Source organism: Meriones unguiculatus, chromosome 1 (assembly GCF_030254825.1).
Source record: "Meriones unguiculatus strain TT.TT164.6M chromosome 1, Bangor_MerUng_6.1, whole genome shotgun sequence".
Taxonomy (NCBI): domain Eukaryota; kingdom Metazoa; phylum Chordata; class Mammalia; order Rodentia; family Muridae; genus Meriones; species Meriones unguiculatus.
The window spans coordinates 11,171,952-11,190,157 of NC_083349.1; the positions used below are offsets into that span (position 1 = coordinate 11,171,952).

General features: G+C 43.4%; 2 protein-coding genes across 4 annotated transcripts in view; one reads left to right on the forward strand and one right to left on the reverse strand.

The window, feature by feature from the left end:
- Window positions 1-9,392, forward strand: part of Edrf1 (erythroid differentiation regulatory factor 1) — a 34,923-nt gene extending 25,531 nt beyond the window's left edge. For both annotated transcript variants that reach the window (XM_060381326.1, XM_060381328.1), the window contains 6 exons: window positions 90-248; window positions 408-557; window positions 1,592-1,745; window positions 3,111-3,226; window positions 4,827-4,978; window positions 8,579-9,392. In XM_060381326.1, coding sequence (XP_060237309.1) covers window positions 90-248; window positions 408-557; window positions 1,592-1,745; window positions 3,111-3,226; window positions 4,827-4,978; window positions 8,579-8,750 — 903 coding nt within the window. In that variant the 3' untranslated portion in view covers window positions 8,751-9,392. The remainder of the gene's footprint in view (window positions 1-89; window positions 249-407; window positions 558-1,591; window positions 1,746-3,110; window positions 3,227-4,826; window positions 4,979-8,578) is intronic.
- A 1,919-nt stretch (window positions 9,393-11,311) lies between these two features.
- On the reverse strand, window positions 11,312-17,993 carry Mmp21 (matrix metallopeptidase 21). Of its 2 annotated transcripts, XM_021659729.2 has the most exons (7): window positions 17,819-17,993; window positions 15,342-15,873; window positions 14,224-14,363; window positions 13,830-13,971; window positions 12,693-12,950; window positions 11,938-12,110; window positions 11,312-11,754 (listed from the first exon to the last, which is right to left on the reverse strand). In XM_021659729.2, the coding sequence occupies exons 1-7, from the start codon at window positions 17,978-17,980 to the stop codon at window positions 11,455-11,457; spliced, it is 1,707 nt and encodes a 568-aa protein (XP_021515404.1). In that variant the 5' UTR covers window positions 17,981-17,993; the 3' UTR covers window positions 11,312-11,454. The 2 variants fall into 2 exon arrangements, with proteins under 2 accessions (XP_021515404.1, XP_021515405.1); XM_021659730.2 differs by lacking the exon at window positions 11,938-12,110.
- Between the last annotated feature and the right edge of the window lie 213 nt (window positions 17,994-18,206).

Genomic DNA, 18,206 nt, shown 5'->3' on the forward strand with positions numbered 1-18,206 from the left:
CGTCCAAGTGGTTTAAAGCATGTTTCATTTCAGTGTATTCTTTGCACATGTTTAACAGAGTCCTAAATTCACACTTTCCCTCTTCACAGGCTGTCGATTACTATTTGAAAGCGCTGAGGTCACTGGGAACGAGAGACATGCACCCAGTTGTTTGGGATTCTGTGAATTGGGAATTGTCCACTACATACTTTACCATGGCAACCCTACAGCAAGATTATGCTCCATTGTCCAGAAAAGCTCAAGAGCAGGTGAAAGAGTTTCTGGGTTTTAAACTGAGGTCAACAGTACTTATTTCTTTATTTAATATTGCACATCAGTAACCATTTTTTAGAAAGCAATATTTAATATGAAAGTTCTTAAAAGATTATAAGCTTGTTCCCCCCCTTCCCATTGAAATGTGTGGACAGATTGAGAAAGAAGTTAGCGAGGCTATGATGAAGTCCCTGAAGCACTGTGACGTTGACTCTGCAACTGCTCGGCAACCCCTCTGTCAGTACCGAGCTGCAACCATCCATCACAGGCTGGCTTCCATGTACCACAGCTGTCTGAGGAACCAGGTAGGATTGTCCCAGATTAAATTCCATGCCTCATTTATTTAAAAATAGTCCCCACCCCTTTTAATTGTTTTTTGTCTATTTTAAATGCTGCCTCCTCTTAGCATGACAATGCTTTTCCCTTTCCATCTATACCATGTACTTACTATAATTGGGTCTTAGTGTGGAAATCCTGGCTAAATTACTTAATACTTGTTTTAAATGTAATTAGGCTTTGTATAGTAATAGTTCTGTGTACATTTTAAAATGCTATTCTTAAGGCTGAAGAGAGACCTTTCAGAAAACTCAAGTTCTATTCCTTGCACCCACATCAGACAGCTGTAACTCTAGATCCAGGAGGATCCAGTGCCTCTGGCCACTGCAGGAGGCTCCTACCCTCAAGTACATATACTCCTCTTCCACACATAATTAAAATGTTTTAAATAAAATTTTAAATATAGTTTTCCCATTTTTGTGAAATGGAAAATACATATTGAAAGAATGATAAGGAAGCCCCAGTGTGCTTGGACTGGAGGTCAGAGAATGGAAGACTGCTCTATAAAGCCCTGGTCTCCCTCCTAGATGGTCTTTCATGTTTAGATCCCCTGTATTTTACAACTGAGTTTTATTCATTTTTAATTTGCTAAGAGCTTGAAGGAAGGAGTTATATTGCCTTTTCTCTCTCATGGCTCACTACCTGTCATTGACCATCTTGTCTCTGAGACTCATCTGCACTGATGCATGGAGTCCCGTGTTTCTTTGGCTGAATTTTACTTACTTTTTTACCTGAGTGTCTTGAGACAAGGACTGTCTGTGCCATTCAGACGACCTAGAACTCACTGTTTAGTAGTTGGCTTACTGAGAACTCATGGTTCTCATGGTCGTCTTAGTCATGTCTTAGTCCATAGCAGGTACTAAGTAGGATTCTAATTCAATGAACTTAAAACTTATAGCACAATAAGTAATAAAAATGATGCAGGCAGAAGAATTGAGTAAGAATACTGAAGCCTGAGCCTTAGGATTTTTTTTTTTTATTGTTATATTATTTTTGTTTGTAGGTTGGTGATGAGCACCTTAGGAAGCAACACCGAGTGCTGGCAGATCTACACTACAGCAAAGCAGCAAAGCTCTTTCAGCTTCTCAAAGATGCTCCCTGTGAAATGCTTAGAGTGCAGTTAGAAAGGGTGGCATTTGCAGAATTTCAGATGAGCAGTAAGTCTGACTTCTCAGATGTGTGTGTGGTGGCTGTTTTCTGCATCACGTTAGGAGGAGGCCAAGCTGTGTGTATGGCTCTTGGATATAAGCAGGACCATTGTCTTGTTCATTTGCCCATAGTTAGATCCTTCCCTACACTTCTTGAAATACTTTTTAAAACCTGAGGAGTGAGTAGAGGTTTTTAAGACTGAAACCGTCTGGAAAGCTTGGGATAGAAAAGCAGCAGCCTGGGAACCATGATCCTCACTCATTCCCTTTAACTATGGAAGTGACACCTGGAAGCCTTCATAGTGTGTGAGGGAATGCTGCTGTAATAATCCCTGCTTGAGCTCAGACAGGTAAGAAAGTGGGGAAGGGTGACAGGAAGTGAGAGGGCTTCATCGTGTGTCATCTTCACAGGAGAGGTTAAGTCAACATTTTGGCCACTTAATGCTTCCAGGGTTCCCTCCCTGGGGTTCTTGCCAGGGCTCCCCTTGCCTGCAGTGGTAGCTTTTGATACCTCTTACGGTAAGGAAACTATTATTTGAAGTACTACAACTCATTTTATTTCATCTTGATTTTTTTTAAGTTTTATTTATTTATTATGTATATAATGATCTGTCTGCATGTAGATGTGCATGCCAAAAGAGGGTACCAGATCTCAGTATCAATGGTGAGCCACCATGTGGTTGCTGGGAATTGGACTCAACCTCTAGAAGAGCAGCTAGTGCTCCTAACCTCTGAGCCATCTCTGCAGCCCTCATCTTGATTTTTCAGTGTTACAAATTTAATTTATTAAAACTTTGGATTTTGGAACATGCCTGATAATCTGATTTTGGAATTAGAGGAGCTCAGCCTGTAAAATCTATACGCCTTCTCCAAAATAGGGAGACAAGATCTAAATTGTTTCTGTGCCCAGGCACTTGTGGTTAGGGATGTTAATGTGTACCGTAAACATATGACTTAGTTTGTGTGAGGTACATTTACAGTAGGACAACCAATAATAAGGCTAAACTAACCCAACCAACTTCAAACAACTAAATAGTAGGGTGACCTTTGAACTCTAGGCACTTGTCTATTGGTCCCATGTAACCTAATGCTTTAGCCACTGGCTCCTATTGCAGAGAAATTGTGAGCTCACCATACAGAGTCAAATGCTTGAGGCAAGAGAACATTACTACAACTACATTAAAAAGTTAAAGGTATTATTGTAGTATAATGCTTTGGCTAGGCTGAGTTTTTCAAAAGAAAAATTAGTAAACAGGTTAGTTTTTGGTTTGTTAGGATTGTCACAAGCTGCCTTTATAGTGCTTGAAAGTAACATTAACACTGGGTGGCTTCATAGGTTTGTAGTTTAGAAATGATTATTTGTATTTATTTTAGGTCAGAATAGCAATGTTGGAAAGTTAAAAACATTATCTGGGGCGCTTGATATCATGGTGAAAACTGAGCATGCGTTCCAGCTCATCCGGAAGGAGCTCATGGAGGAATGTGACCAGGTAATTGAAGAAAACTTTTTTTTGTATGTCTTATGCTAAATGGTAAATGTATGTAACAGGCATATGGCACATACTTACAATGTTTGTACATACACATATCATTGCATGAAAATACAGTACTAATTTGTTTAAAGCCTTAGTCTATTTGTGTGTTATAACAAAATACTGGAAACTGGGTAAGTTATAAAGAAGCTCATTGGCCCATAATTGTGATCCACGTTAGCAGATCCAAGTACCATGGCACCATTGTCCTGGTAAAGGTTCTCTAACTACGTTGAGCATGGTGAAATGGAAAGGGAACAGGCCACGTGCAGAATGAGCCAGGATATGAAGAAGCCTCTTTGTAGCATATACACTTGTAAGAACTAGCCCAGTGTTGATGCAGAAACATAGCTCTCATCACTAAGAAGGAATGAGATAAGTTTATACTGCAGCCACATAGCTGATCACAGCCTGGGAACACAGATGAGTATCATCAGTTTTCTGAAGGCATATAGTAATAGAACCAATTAAATACATTGGTGGGAATATCATACAGGTGAGTTACAATAAAAGAAAGTGGGGCATCTCTGTTACAGATAGGCCTCCAATGCTAGCTGATAGTATCCTTAGCCTTTGGGTTGGCAGAAGCTAGGAATCTATCAGTAAATTACAGAAGAATTTACCTCATTGTCACAAGGATGGATGTTAGGTAAGACACAGGTGGGCAGGGAGTGTCTCTGAAGGGTACCAAAGATAGTCTAAGATGATTTGACCTGCAGCTTTCCAGCGCTTCACAGTTGTGGAAGTTTTAATCAGTCCTGTAGAATCTTTAACATTAACCCACATACAGCTCCCCCACCCACCCCTTGGGAACTTTAGTTTACACCAATTACGTGGGTGGGGGAGCTGTATGTGCAGTCTCCAGAGACAACACTGAGAAGGTAACAGGGTCCAGTTACCTTCCCTGTGTCCGTGTTGTAAGTTCATCAGCTCATGGCCACACACTGCATAGGAGCCTCAAAGCACAGCCTTGGACAGTTCAGGCAAAGGCCAGTGGTTATATTTGCATGATTGCATTACTGACTGACTCACTTTAATGCATGTATATCTTTTATATAGAATGATCTTTAGTAGCCATAGTTACAAAGGGACCTGTTCGCAAATTACAAAGCCTTGTAACTTCATTCTTGTTTGGAGGTGTCTTTTTGCTTTCCAAGAGCAGGGAAGGCTGTGCTCTCAGTCCTAGCCAGCTTCCCAGGAGCATTTATTTGTTCCACAAGCTCCACAGTATAGTCCAGCATTTCTGCTGAGTGGCCTGTGCTCCTGCCTCCCTTACTTTTCTATCCCTGGGTCCTGGCTAGGTGGTATCTGTTTCCATATTGTTTCTGTAACAACCAGTCAGTGTTGGGTAGTCATAAAATTTCCATGCAAAATTCATTTCTTTTATGTCAGCACTTCTTAGGTGTGGGGGTTTATATGTATATGTGTTAGAGAGCTTTTCAGTCTGCTTTCTGTTTGTGATTCCATAATCTGCTGGATTGAAGAGGCAGCTTTGCCATCACTGTATATAAAACATGAAAGGAGGGCAGCTTAGATGAAGTAACTGTGCTGTCTTTAGCCTAAGAATGATGAAACTACACCGGCTGCTGATTCTTCACCTAATCTTAATCGGGAAGAAGTGATCAAACTCCTTAGTATATTTGAATCTCGTCTGTCATTCCTTCTCCTTCAATCCATCAAACTGCTCTCGACATCTAAAAGGAAAATGAGGTAAATTACATGGTTATTTCTTGAACCTTCTTTGCTAATGTTTCACCTATGGAAAGAACATGAAATCTCCATTGATTTAAAGAACACGTAGGTTGTTGTATTTTTTTATGTTATGCATACAAAATGCAAAATTTTTAAGTATTATTCCCTTGTTGGGTAAGAGTCATATCCATGTCCTACTGCCTATTCATAAGGTAATTATAATATTGAAGAGACAAGTAGCCCTGGAATGAAGACCCTAAATTGTTTGTAGTAACACTTATAAGCATGCTTTTTATGTGAATTCAGGACTGCTGAGGGCTAGTTGCACCCTTAAAGGTATAGTAGAATGTTAGTCTCGGAAGCTGGGGTGTTAAGGTGGGGAGAAAAACTATCAAGTACACAGCCAGAGTGTTCCCAGGTTCCTCGTCTGATATGTGCAGTGTTCTGTTTCATCAGAGCTGTTCTTTGGCATCCTTAACTTGAAATTGAGTACTAAGTACTACAACATCGTGAACAAGATATAAAACCACAAATGCAGTCTAACCCATATTACAAAACATGGAAAAATAAATAAAAGTAAAAGAAAATGCACCCACATACATCATTGTTAGTAGTTAAGTTTGTCTTACCAGTTATCTTGGGATATATGTAAGATAATTTTTGCCTTATGTGTTAATTTTATACACAATGTGACTCAGTGTTGGGAGTTTTGACAGCATTCAGCATTCCAAAGTTTCTGTCTACCAGAACCGTGACACACAGTCCATCACTCCACAAATTGCTTTTTGCTTATGTTAAGCAATCTGATCTTGTGCAGTTTCAGAGTTTTCTCTTAGTGCCTCTCTCATTGACTATGGTCATTTCAAGCCCCCATGAGGTAGCCCCTCACTGTTGTCTCTGCCCTGTTTGCTATTTTTTTTCTTTTTAACTTTTTTTTTAATTGCCTCTACTGCTTTGCTCTGAAGTGATGAAAACTGGACATCTGTTAGGACAGGAGAGGCTGGTTTGGTCTGTTTTTACCTGGCAGGTAAAACTCAGACAGTTGAGCTCATTTTTATAACATGCCCAGAGAGAATTCAAGTTACACAGTTGAGCATTTCTTCTTGCCATGACAACCTTTTGTATACCGTAGAACCCAAGTTCTAACAATAGTAGGTAGATGTCCATGGCTAAAGTTCTACCTCCGAAGTTTTACTTTAGTTGACTCTAGTCCAAATTATTAAGTGGAATATTCCAGAAGTAAACAATTTCTAAGTGTGTGCACCACACTGCACAGCCTGATAAAGTGCATGCTGTCTCAGGATGTAAATCATGCCTTTGTCCAGCATATCTGCACCATACACACTGTTAGTCTGTTAGTCATTTAGTAGCTTCTCAGTCATCAGCGTGTTGTAGTGCTGATGGCTTGCATTCATGTAGCCTCTGTCTTGCTTCATAATGGCCCCAGACTGCAAAAAGGGCAGTGATGTTAACAGTTTGAATATGCCGGCTTTAAATGAAAAGGGATGAAAGTTCTCAGTAAAGAAAGAAAAATGCTGTCTGTGGGTTGCTAAGACCTATGCTAAATCTTGCTAATCCTTGACTGTGTCTACTATAAGCTCAGTTTTATCATGTGTAGGGGAAAATATATTTTTCTCTGGGGTTCAGTATACCTAGTGTCAGGATCCACCAAGAGTGTTAGAAGGTGGAGAAGGGGTGATTATACCTTTAGGGTGAGGTAGGACTGTGGAAGGTGATTCCTAACATCCTGGGCTGTGCCCCATCCCGTTATACCATATCTCAGAGAGACTGGCTTCACACATGCTGGCTACTGCCAGCCATACTCCTCCCATGCTCTTTCAGCCTCTTTGGGAAGGGAGGACCAAGGGCGCCAAGACTTAGTTGATTTGGGCATACCTCAGTCACCCCCTGAGTAATTGTCTCTCACCTAAGGAGGTGAGAAGTCTCAAGTGTGCAGCGAGGCATGTTAGCATGTTCACTACCATGCAGCGGATGTACCGTACATCTTTGCAGAGGACCAGAAAGCAGCACATAGTAAATAACACATAGTGAAGAGGAGGCTCTTGGCTTTTACTGCCTAAAAACCTAACTGCAGGTAGGTTTTTAAGATTTATTGGTGTCCACAAGGTGGCAGTATATATAGGATTCTGTGAACTAATTCAATGATTTTTCCCAAATCAGTGGTTTAAGTGATTGGAAATCAGGTAATTGTTTGAGTCTTTTGATAATGTTATCACAATAGTCCTATGTATGACCTAAGTAATTTTTGTTTCTGATCAGGTTATTAATGTTGAAGAAAAAAAAATTTTTTTTCCAAGATATGGTTTCTCTGTGTAGCCCTGGCTGTTCTGGAACTCACTATGTAGACCATGATGGGCTTGTACTCAAGAGATCACTTGCCTCTGCCTCTGCCTCTGGAGTGCTGGGATCAAAGGTGTATGCCATCACACCTGAGTTGAAGAAAATTTTAATCTGAAGTTTTCATACAGGCTACATGTCCTATGAGCCGATTTGTGTTTTCAGGTTTATTAAACAAAAGAAATATGATACTGTGGCAAGTTTGAAGCAGATCACTGTGGTTACTGAGTCAGTGATTTTCTTTGTTTGACTCATATGCAGGTGAAAACAGCTAATAATTTTATTGTTGAAAAAGCAGACCTAGTTATCTTCTTGGAGAAAAGGAAATCAAAATGTGACCTTAAACAGAAAAGAACTTTAGTAGTTTGTTTTATTTTGACTGCTGTTCCCCCCCTAGCCTGAGGCCAAATAAGAAAGTGGGCTTAATAATTGAAAAGCTTAACTTACATAGGTTTCCAGTAAATACAGTGAGATCTAAAAAATTAAGATTAATTTTCTTATTGAGAATTATTTTTCAGGCTGTTGAGAGTGTGCTTCATGGTATGTTAGTTACATAGGTGCTGTTTCACAAAGTACAAATTTTGTTTATTAAGTTGCAGGGGATTTATTTCACTTTGGATTAAGAATTGAGCTGTTCTCATCATTTTAGCATTCCTTGCTGTAGCAGAGTGGGACCTCTTAACATTTTGTAGGCTTTAGGATTTGAGATGAAAAGCTATAAAACAAAATCTGAGGCTCATGGAGCCCTCTTGTATAGGACAAAGAAGTAATTAATGACATCATGAAACCAGATACACAAAGTAATTAGCTTTATGAGTAAAATGGTAAATAAGGTAAGCTACTAAATGGAAAAAGATCCATTTGACATGTGTAGCCTTTGAGTAGTAACTTTAGTTCAGTGGGTAACAGTAGGTTAAGAAAGGGCATGATCTGTACAAGTTGTAATAAATTGAGTCAGGAGTCTGTGACAGCCAGAGTTCAGCTGCCAGCTGGGATGTGGGCTGGTGAGTAGAGGAATGGCCACCTAGCCTCTCCGTGCCCTTACCAGTCTCAGCTCCCACTCTGCTTTCTCAATGACATGGATTTGACCATGTTTTTGTGGTTGCTCACTGTGTCTTTTCCCAGTGCCTTTGCCACTAAGGCAATGGTCTTTCTTTGATTCTCTGAGCAACCATAAATAAATGTGGCTGCTCTAGCAAGTGCCTGCTATTTCCAGCTCCTCCCTCTGTTCCTTTCACCTGTCTGTTTTTAACTGAGTAGTAACGCTGAAGAAGATGCAGTCCTCCAAACCAACAAGCAGATCTACTCCCAGCTTTTGAGAGCGACTGCCAACAGAAACTCAACTGTGCTGGAGAGAGTTGAAGTCATCATCTGTTTGCTGGAACAGCTTGCATCTGGGAGCAGCGGATCGAGTAGCAGTGTTGTCCCCTGACCCAGAGTTGTACCTGGGGGCTGTCTATCAGTGCCTTCCCAGTCTGGAGCTGTTTTGCCCACTTGGTGCTGAGTCTTATTAAATATGAGGAAACACCATTTAACGAACTCTGCGGTAGAAACTCACTTCCTATATCAGGCAGAGCATGTGGGGTGCTTTGGCTCTTTCTGTGAAGGTGAAAAACCAAAATGGAACCAAAAGCTTCTCGAATGTATTTCCTAGAGAAGTACAAGGTTCCTTAGTGGTAACAAGACCTCCTGTGATGTGATTATTCTTGCAAATATTCTAGAAGTATGTTAAAACACCTGAGTATAAGATGAGATTATTTTGGATAAAATGTTACTTTGGTCAAGAGAACTTTTATCCAAGTGATTTTACGGGTTCACATGGCTTGTAGAAACACTCTGCACATCAATGTGTTCTAAATTGCACAAAAGTGTACCCTTTCTAGCTGTGGGCGGGGTTTCTGAAGACTGATAATTGTGCAGGTCTCTATTCAGTGCATGTTCTAAAGGACTCACTTTTCTTTGACTTTGTGTGACATTGGTAAAGAATAGGTACTATCACTTTTTCATTTTAAACTTGAAACTGTGAATAAGGTAAGAGAACTATTTTGAATAAATAAGTTATTTATTTAAAGTACCTTGGTGTTTCCCACTTGCATTCTTCACACTGCTGTGATTTGATGTGCTTGTGATTAGCAAAACCTTATGAAGTACATAGATCCTAATGTTCAAGGCAAAGGTCTCACACCAATTCATGCTCCTGAAACATTCTGCTGTGCCATGCTGCTCTGGGGATCTTATCCTCTTGCATGAGTACATACTCTGCTGTCACCAAAGCCTATTGCATGTGGGGCTGTAACAGTTTCAAGGAAGTGTGCAGCACTTACATCAGGCAGACTTTTGTGCTTGGGTGACACTCTTAGTGTCCAGCCACTGCTCATCCCTTCCCACACCAGCCCCCGTTGTAGCTGTGGGTTTCTATCTGTCACTTGAGCAGGCCTCTGTTGCAGCAAGGCAGATTCTCTAACCATTTGTCTAGTTTGATTTGCATTGTCCTTGGAACAAATTTGCATCTATTTAATCATTGAAACCCTTAAAGTTTTGGTGAAATTGTAAAGCTTTTGAACCAGCTCATCAGTCCCATTTCAGGACTGCTGTGTTCCTTTGCCCCTGCAGTGAGTATGCACATAGTAATGCACAGTCCTTCCTCCATTGGGGAGCCCTGGCTGCTTCCACTGAGCATAGCGCCCTGGAGCAGGTAAACTCAACAGGATTTCCCCTGCTTCCCCAGAAACAGCTGGGGTGTTAAAGCTGTTTGTCTCCTCCTGATAGGCTAGGGTCAGATAGAAGGAGAGGAGGACCACACCCCTATCAGTGGACTGGGGAAGGGGCATGGGAGGAGATGAGGGAAGGAGGGAGGCAGAGCAGGATTGGGAGGGGACGAGGGTGGGGGCTACAGCTGGGATACAAAGTGAATAAATTGTAAAAAAAAAAAAAAAAAAAAAAAAAAAAAACACCTACTTGTCTCCTAGCCCCTCTCCTTAGCTGAAAAGCCTTCATATAGGAGTAGGAGGAGAATGGTTTTTAAGGAAAGTAGAAATTCTGGCTTTTTTCCTTGTCATAGCAATAATATGAACATTTCTGTAGGAGAAATGAAAGATCCTTCTCAAATGTGTTGTAACTACTTGTGTTGGTTTATATTAAAGCTTCCTGAAGTACATGTGTTTTAGCTGTTCCTTTAGAAGACTCTGGCCTGGCCACTCAGGTTTCTGAACCTTTTTCAGTTAATTTCATTGTTCAGATATCATCATCATATATGACATTGGCTTTTGTGTGTTAAGAATCCGTAAGCCTGCTGGTGGTGGTGGTGGTGGAGCATGCCTTTAATCCCAGCACTTGGGAGGCCCTGACTTCAAGGCCAGCCTGTTCTAGAGAGTAAGTTCTAGGACAGCCAGCACTACACAGATTTAAAATAAATAAACTACTAAGCCATATTGATTGTGTGGAAATTAAAGGGTTAATGCTTATCCTAGATTAGGAAAGCTAGCTTCTAGAGCCCTGTTGTGCCTTGGCCTGCAGGACATAAGCAGGTTAAGTGTTTGCTGCTTTGCAAGGAGACAAGACCAATTACAGTGATAAAAGCCAAGATCAGCAGAGCCATTTGGGGTGAGGCCCCTGAGCACAGACAAGGTGCATTTAGCAGGAGGAGGCAACCACCACAGAGTGCAGAGGTAGTGTTGGGATGCTAAGAATGCTGTTATGTCATCCAGACAGACACATTGGCGACCTTTGGTACGTGTCAAATGTTAAACGTCATTAATGACATGCATTTTGCAGTATAGTTAATTACAATTCTGTAGCCTAGTCTAGACCAGAACTCAGTTTAAGTGCTGTAAAAGCCATTTCTGTACCTTACAATGGTGGGACGCCTGCTGGCACTTTTGGGACTGAATGACAGAGGTCTTGTAATGGGGATTCCCTAGGGTAAATTATTTTGTTTCTAAAAGATACTTTCTCCCCAAGCATCTGATCCTTAAATCTATTTTTAAAGTTCAAGTAATGCTTTCTTAATCAGTTTTAGTTTAGGAAGCGGTATTTGCTTTAGCTACTATGAATCTGGTTTGTTTTCTTTGCCAAGAAGGCTGACAGTTTTCTCTAAAAGCTGTTCCTAAGTCCTAGTCATGATTTTCCTGTTCTTATTACATGTTCAATGTAGAGGTATGAACATCACAAACATCGAACCACTTCTCTGAAATAGATTTTTTTGGAAATAAGCCATTCAGAGGAAGTCGAGAGTTCTGTTGTTTGTCCTTGTCACTAACTACTTTCCAGTATGAGTTGCCTTTGAAAAAGAAGATGGAGCTGTGTGCATAGGAGTAGTAAGCTGAATCGATGTTTCTGAATGGATGGTTTTGAGGCATTATTGCTGGAAACACTTGGCTCATCTTCTTTGGATAAGAATTAAGTACTTGGTTTCGGTTGACGTCAAATGCAAATACCTGCAAAGTAAAGCAGACACTTTGCTGAGGATTGTAAACTCAAAAATCAGTGTGACTTTCCACTGGATTCTGTAGATGTGAAGTTCTAAATATGTTTCCCTCTGATTATCTGTCATTGTTACATAGATCTAAAGTGATGAGAACATTTTTCAACTAAGAAGTTGGAGATGCAGTGATACTTACTAGAGACTCCTTGAAGAAGTAAATTAACTGCTGCCTCCGCTCATAAAAGGCAGTGTCCAGGGGCGTGGGGATGCCAGGGAAGCTTTCTGAAATCAATTTGGGGTAGCTCCTTCCTTGTTCATCTTCTGTGTCTGCCTGGTCATTCTCACTGTCATATCTCCAATATTGGTTTCCTGAGAGCCAACCCAAAACTATCAATGTACTTTATTAATACCAGACTACAAGAAACATGGCATGGGTCAGAGATAAAGCCCAGGAATGCTGAACTCCACCAAGTGAGACTTCACCCACCATCCTATGGGAACCTGGTATGCCACTTTGCTTCATGTCATTCCAAAGGGCAGCTGATGATAGTTCCTAAGTCAGTCCTGCCATGGTCCTCTGTCATGATTCCAGAGAAATTTCTCACTCAGCCATCTGCTCAGGCTGGCATGGCTTCTCAGTTTGACCCCAGAAAGTTTGCCCTGCATGTCTGCCCTGCCACTCTGTTGCCTCTCACAGTGAAAGCTCATGAACATCAGAGTATCTTGAGTCTTAGTCCATGTTAGAGGCACCTAACAAAGTTTACTCATTTGGTAACTATTGAAATCGTCCTAAAATCAGAAGATACAGCCCACCCTGAGCCTGCGTTCTGCTTAATCAAACAGAAAAGCTAGTAGTTACCAGCGCATTACAGTGTATCCTTGGTAAGTGCTGGAAATATCTTAAGTACAAGTTCAGGAAGAGAAATAGAGCCACTCCTAAAGCATAGTTACCTTTAAAAAAATACCGCTCATCTTTCCCCCATGACCAGACATGGACGAAGGCATCTATGCTTTGCATAGGGATTCCGCGCCAGCCGGTAAGGATTTGGAGGGGGTCCCCATAGCGAGTCCTGTTGTTGCGGTTTTCATAGAGCCAGTACCAGCTGTTGCGGAAGAAGTAGGTGTTGAACCTCACCCTCACCTCACCATATTGGTTCCTCTCCTTGCGAATCCAGTCAAACACTGTATCAAATGATCCCTCACATGAACCTGGAGGGAAGAATTCCAGCTACTTGTCATTGTGAACACCAGCATTCATAATTGTCTGGAATGGAGAGACGGCATGGCTGGCAATTCTACTGGAATGCCTTAAAGCAAAGCATCATAGATTGAGCAGGAAGTAGGCTGAATTTTAGGAAGCTGCTCACTGGCTTCCCAGACCCAGTGGGGATGCAGCTGGCCCATGACTCTTGATGGTCTGTCTGGTTTTTATGAGAGGAAAGGCATTTGGTTCTGGGCACACAGCGACAGCCATGTTTCCCTGGGGGATGTCTATGTGGCTGAAACAGGCTGGATGTCAAGAGTGGGAGCACAAGAGAACAGACCTGGGATCGGATGTGAGGGCCTAGGAATGGAAGTACTTTCCCTATCTGTGTTATACTAACCAACTTTTTTTTTCTTTTTAATACTTAAAAATTTTAAATATACGTGTGTTCAGGGGTTGCCCACAGGGGCCAGAGGTGTTGGGTCCCCTGGAACTGATATTACAGGAAATTACTAGCCATCAGATGTGGGTGCTATGAATTGAACTTTTGGAAGGCACTCTTAACTGCTGAGCCATCTCTCTTCCCTGCCATATGCATTAAATAGCCATAAGTGCCTGAAAGTTTGTGGTGAGGCTGATGTCTGGAATCAGCCTCTGACAGTGGCTTTGCATTCTAAGGGCTCTGTGATGCCAAGGCATGGGGAGTCCTGCGTCCTCATCAGTGTGTAAGAAGGGGAAGAAAAGGCACAGAGTTTGAGGGCCGCTCTTCAGCCATGCAGCCTGTACTGTTTAGGGATTGGCCTCCTATTGAGCATTGAGCAGAGCATGCTAGCTTTAACTTCCTCAGTACCCCCTGGTCAGGGTTTACCCTAGTCCCATCTTACCATATAGTCTTTGAATTGCTTTCCTGTCAAACCAGTCCAACTCAAATGCAGGCTCCTGGGGAATGTAGTTTGGTTGCATTATGGATCCCACCCTGTAGGTGTGAGGCAGTCCAAGGACATGGCCAATTTCATGGACAGCTACCTAGAAAAGGAACACAAACTACTAGTGTGGAACCAAACCTGAGTCTTTGATGCTGCTGGGACCAGTCACTAAATTATAGAGGCCTGGCCTGTGCCCTGTGCAGAGTTTATTAGGAGAGAAAGTGACTCCTGGGGAAGCACCAACAGAGACTTGCTAAACTTTCTAGAAGGATATACACACAGGAAGGAAAAGCTGTTTCTGAATTTGTGCTAGTGTGCTTTGCCTTTCCCCAGAGCAACTGGAGCCTCTTACTTTGAGAAGGCTGATGCCCGTGTCACTCGATAGAGGTGTGAAGTGCTCATCATCATCAAAGTGGATCTCACCCAGGCGCCAGGCATGTGCAAACTCCTGTCCACTCCCGTCAAACACCCGCGAACAGCCCAGGTGCCGGCCTGATGTGGGGAGATGGGAGGGTAGCAGTGAATGAAGGTATCTGTCTTGAGCCCTCTCTGACTGCACAGACTTAAGCACCACAGCTTCCTGGAGCTAGTGCAGCAGTAGGCTCTGGATAAGCTCCTCCACAGAAGCATAAACTGTGTCCATAAACTGTGTGGCTATAAAGACTAGAAACAAGTGGGAAAAACTGGCACATGCCTTTAATTGTAGCACTCAGGAGGCAGAGGCTGGCCAATGTCTGAGATCAAGGCCAGCCTGTTCTTCCGAGCAAGTTCCAGGACAGCTAAAGCTACACAGAGAAACTATGTCTTGAAAAATAAGAAAAAGAAAAAACAACCAAAAAGACTGGAAACTTCTGGATACTGTGTTTCTCTTTATCTGAGTGTATGTGTGTGCTGATGGAGGAGACAGCATTGGAGCTGGGCCCCTATGTTAGAGAACACCTCGAGAAGGTCATCATCTCTTATATTTATGTATAAAAGTATTGATGTACTTTTATAACCATGTCTTATGTAGCCTAGAATCAGGAGATTAACTCAGTGAGAGCAGCAAGGTGGATGGGCACACCTCTATTCAAAGATGGCCTGTGGAAGTCAGGTTATTTGTCCAGTCTGCCAAGAAGGTAGTAGTGGCTTTATGAGTATTGTCACAGGTCAGTAGGCTGTACCTGCTGCTTCTCCATGTGTCCAGGAGGGTGGGTGATGAGCTGGGATACACGGCAGGCAAGTAAACCCCCACAGCTAAGACCTCAGAATCTACAGAGTAGAAAGAACCTTCCGCCAACCCCTTAGGTATCATCTCTGAAGAAGCCAACAGGTAAGAGTTGAAACCACACCACTGGGTGACAAGGCAATCAAAGCTGTGGTTGGCCCTGGTTGCCCTAAGCATGATAGTGGGCATGGGGCCTTGGTGGAAGAATCAGAGGCTGCCTGTAGAACAGGCAGGATGGGATCTCAAGTTTGCACCCCTCTTACCTCTCCCAAAACCCAGCTTTATGTCCACCACGGTGGCAGGGGCAGTGAGGTCCTCCCGGAAGTTCAGTGGTATCACCTCGCTCCACATCCTGAAGGCCAGTCTAAAGATATATCTCTGCTCATCCCCAGAGAGTTGGCTGCTGTAGGCATCCCCCAACAGCCTCCAGGTCAGTGTCTTCTTGGAGAAGGCCCTGTTGGCCCCAGTGTCCAAGGCATCCTTATGTTGCCCACCTGGCTTGGGTAGCAGCATTTGAAGAAAGCGCTTTTGTCGGGCCCTGGGCCGGAGGCCTAGAGGGGTTGCCATGGCTACTGGGGTTGGCAGGGCTGCCGAGGGTGGCAGCCGTGTGTCAGGGACACCACAGCGTGGCTTGTTCATAGCTGCCAGTGTAGATGAGTCTAGTTTCCCACTGGGCGGCAGTCTGTTTGCCTTCTGGAATCTACGCACAGCATGAGCCAAGATGGAGCCCAAAGGGACTCCTGCTGACTCCTTTGTGCTAGGCATCTCTGACCAGCCATATTTCAATAGGAATCTCTGTGGAAAAGAGAAGTCCTAAATTGATAAGGTTGCTTCCTGCTGGGACTTTCCTTGTGCTGGAGGAGGTTGGGGAGCAGGAGATACATAAGAGTTATGCTAGAGATAAAGGGCATCATCCAGGGCTTACCAGAATGAAGTTATGGGTGCCACATGGCCTGTGGTAGAGCAGAGTTGAAGCCGGCCAGGAGGTGGGACTGGGAGGGAAGGGGTCATGCCTCTAGAGGTCAAGGCTAGAGGTGGACATACACTGAGCTGAGGTGCTAAGAGGGAGGCCTGCCAAGGGAACTGGAACTTCAACTCCCAGAGACTGCACAAGGTTCATTCTAAGAGCCTGCTAGGCTTCTAGCATGTAGGGGCAGGGAAGACAGGGGCTAGAGGGGTGCCCTTTGGCAAGTTTGACCCATCATCCCTTCTCACTGCCCTCAACCCTGGATGCACCCAGGAACCAGGGAGTTTAAGGGAAATCTGTTGTGTTGTTTTTTTTTTTTTGAGAGATTTTTTTAAATTTATTTTTTATTTATTACAATTTATTCCCTTTATATCCCAGCTGTAACCCCCTCCAACTCTCCCTCCCTCATTTCCTCCCATGCCTCTCCACAAGTCTACTGATGGGGAGGACCTCCTCCTCCTCCATCTGACCCTAGCCTATCAGGTCTCATCAGAATTAGCTGAATTGTCTTCCTCTGTGGCCTGGTAAGGTTGCTCCCCCGCCCCTCAGTGGGAGGTGTTCAAAGAGCCAGACACTGAGTTCATATTAGAGGCAGTCCCTGTTCCCCTTACTAGGAAACCCAGGAAATCTGTTGTTTAAATGATGGAAAATCCCAACTGTTCTACCAATAAGGACTCAGGAACCAGATGCTGGGATGAAAACTGGCTAGCTCAGAGAAAGCACCCAGCTGACCTTAGCTCAGGTCTGGATGGAGAAAACCCAAAGGGCACATTACTACAACTTATAGCCAGGAAGAAAAGGCCAAAAAAAAACCCCAAGACCAAAGGCTTGCTAATTCAAAGCCCCAAAAGCCAGGGAGCTGAGGAGCTAAAGCCAGAGCTTGAGCTAAAAGCTTCTCCATGCTGTCTTAAATACCCCTCAACTCAAAGGCCCTCTTACTCTTTAATCTTTGTCAGTTGGTTTCTTGCTCTGCCTCTTGACCTAGGGTTAACTTTAGATCTGGTATACAGAGCTCTTGGATCTAACTTTATTAGATCCGGGGTATACAGAGAACTCTTGGGTTAAAGGTGTGTGCTATGGCTGGGTGAACCATACATTAATCATCTGTTTACAAAAAAAAAAAGAAACCCAGAACATTCTTGGATTAAAGGTGTGTGTTAGGGCTCAACCAAACCAAACAATAAACAGGGTTTTACAGTTCACAATGGGATCAAATATCCTGCAACCAAAATCTTGATTATCTGTCTCCTTAAGGTACCTGGAAACTACCAGACTGCAGGAGCCATCAAGGGGTAGGAGGTCTGCTCAAGTCCTCCAACCCATGACTCCAACCCATGACTCTGGAGTTAGAGAGTTTTGTGGCAGTGAATGCCAGTCAACAGCACTGTGCAGCGATCTTTGCTGGAGCTGCTCTTTCTCCGTCTATCCAGACTGGCAAGAGGCCAATCAAGGGATGGCACCAGCACAGTGCCTTAGACTGACAGCACCACATGCCCACATTCGAATGTCCTCTGACATTTAGAGCTGCTCTCGGCAGGGTTGATCCCGCCTAGACACAGCTGCTTCTAGGGTTAACACTAGATGGAACTAGGTGTAACTCAAGAGGCAGAGGTGCTTGCCCAGCATATGCAAGGCCCCAGGTTTCATTCCCAGATCCACAAAGACAACACATGAACTCTGGCCTCTCTATGTACACATGTGTACGCGTTTGTTCATGTGTGGTGTGTACTGTGTGTGCATGCAGATGCTGCTGTTCTGAGGGTCTCCTCTTACCTGAGCAGCCTGGAGGTCAGTAATGGGCTTGGCCCGGCTCAGGGGAGATGGCTCCAGGTCCGAACGGTCCCGGCTGTGGAAGAGCCGCTCAGGCTGGGTGGGCTGAGGTGTAACCAGCCAGCAGAGCAGCAACGTTAGACGCAAGACAGAGGCAGCAAGCATGGCCCCACTGGGATGCTGGTCCTATCTCACTGTGTCCTGTTTCCTAAGGAGTAGGGCGTGGTGGGGGCCTTTTATAAGCAAGCAAGCATTCTTCACCCAGCTCTTAAGCGTGCCTGCTAGCAAGCTGCTTCCGAGGCACTGGCGAGCTGCCTTTGAAAACCCCAGGGCCACTTTTCTCATGGGTATAAGAATTCCTCTTCCTTCGTCTTGGGTTACAGTGCTTCTG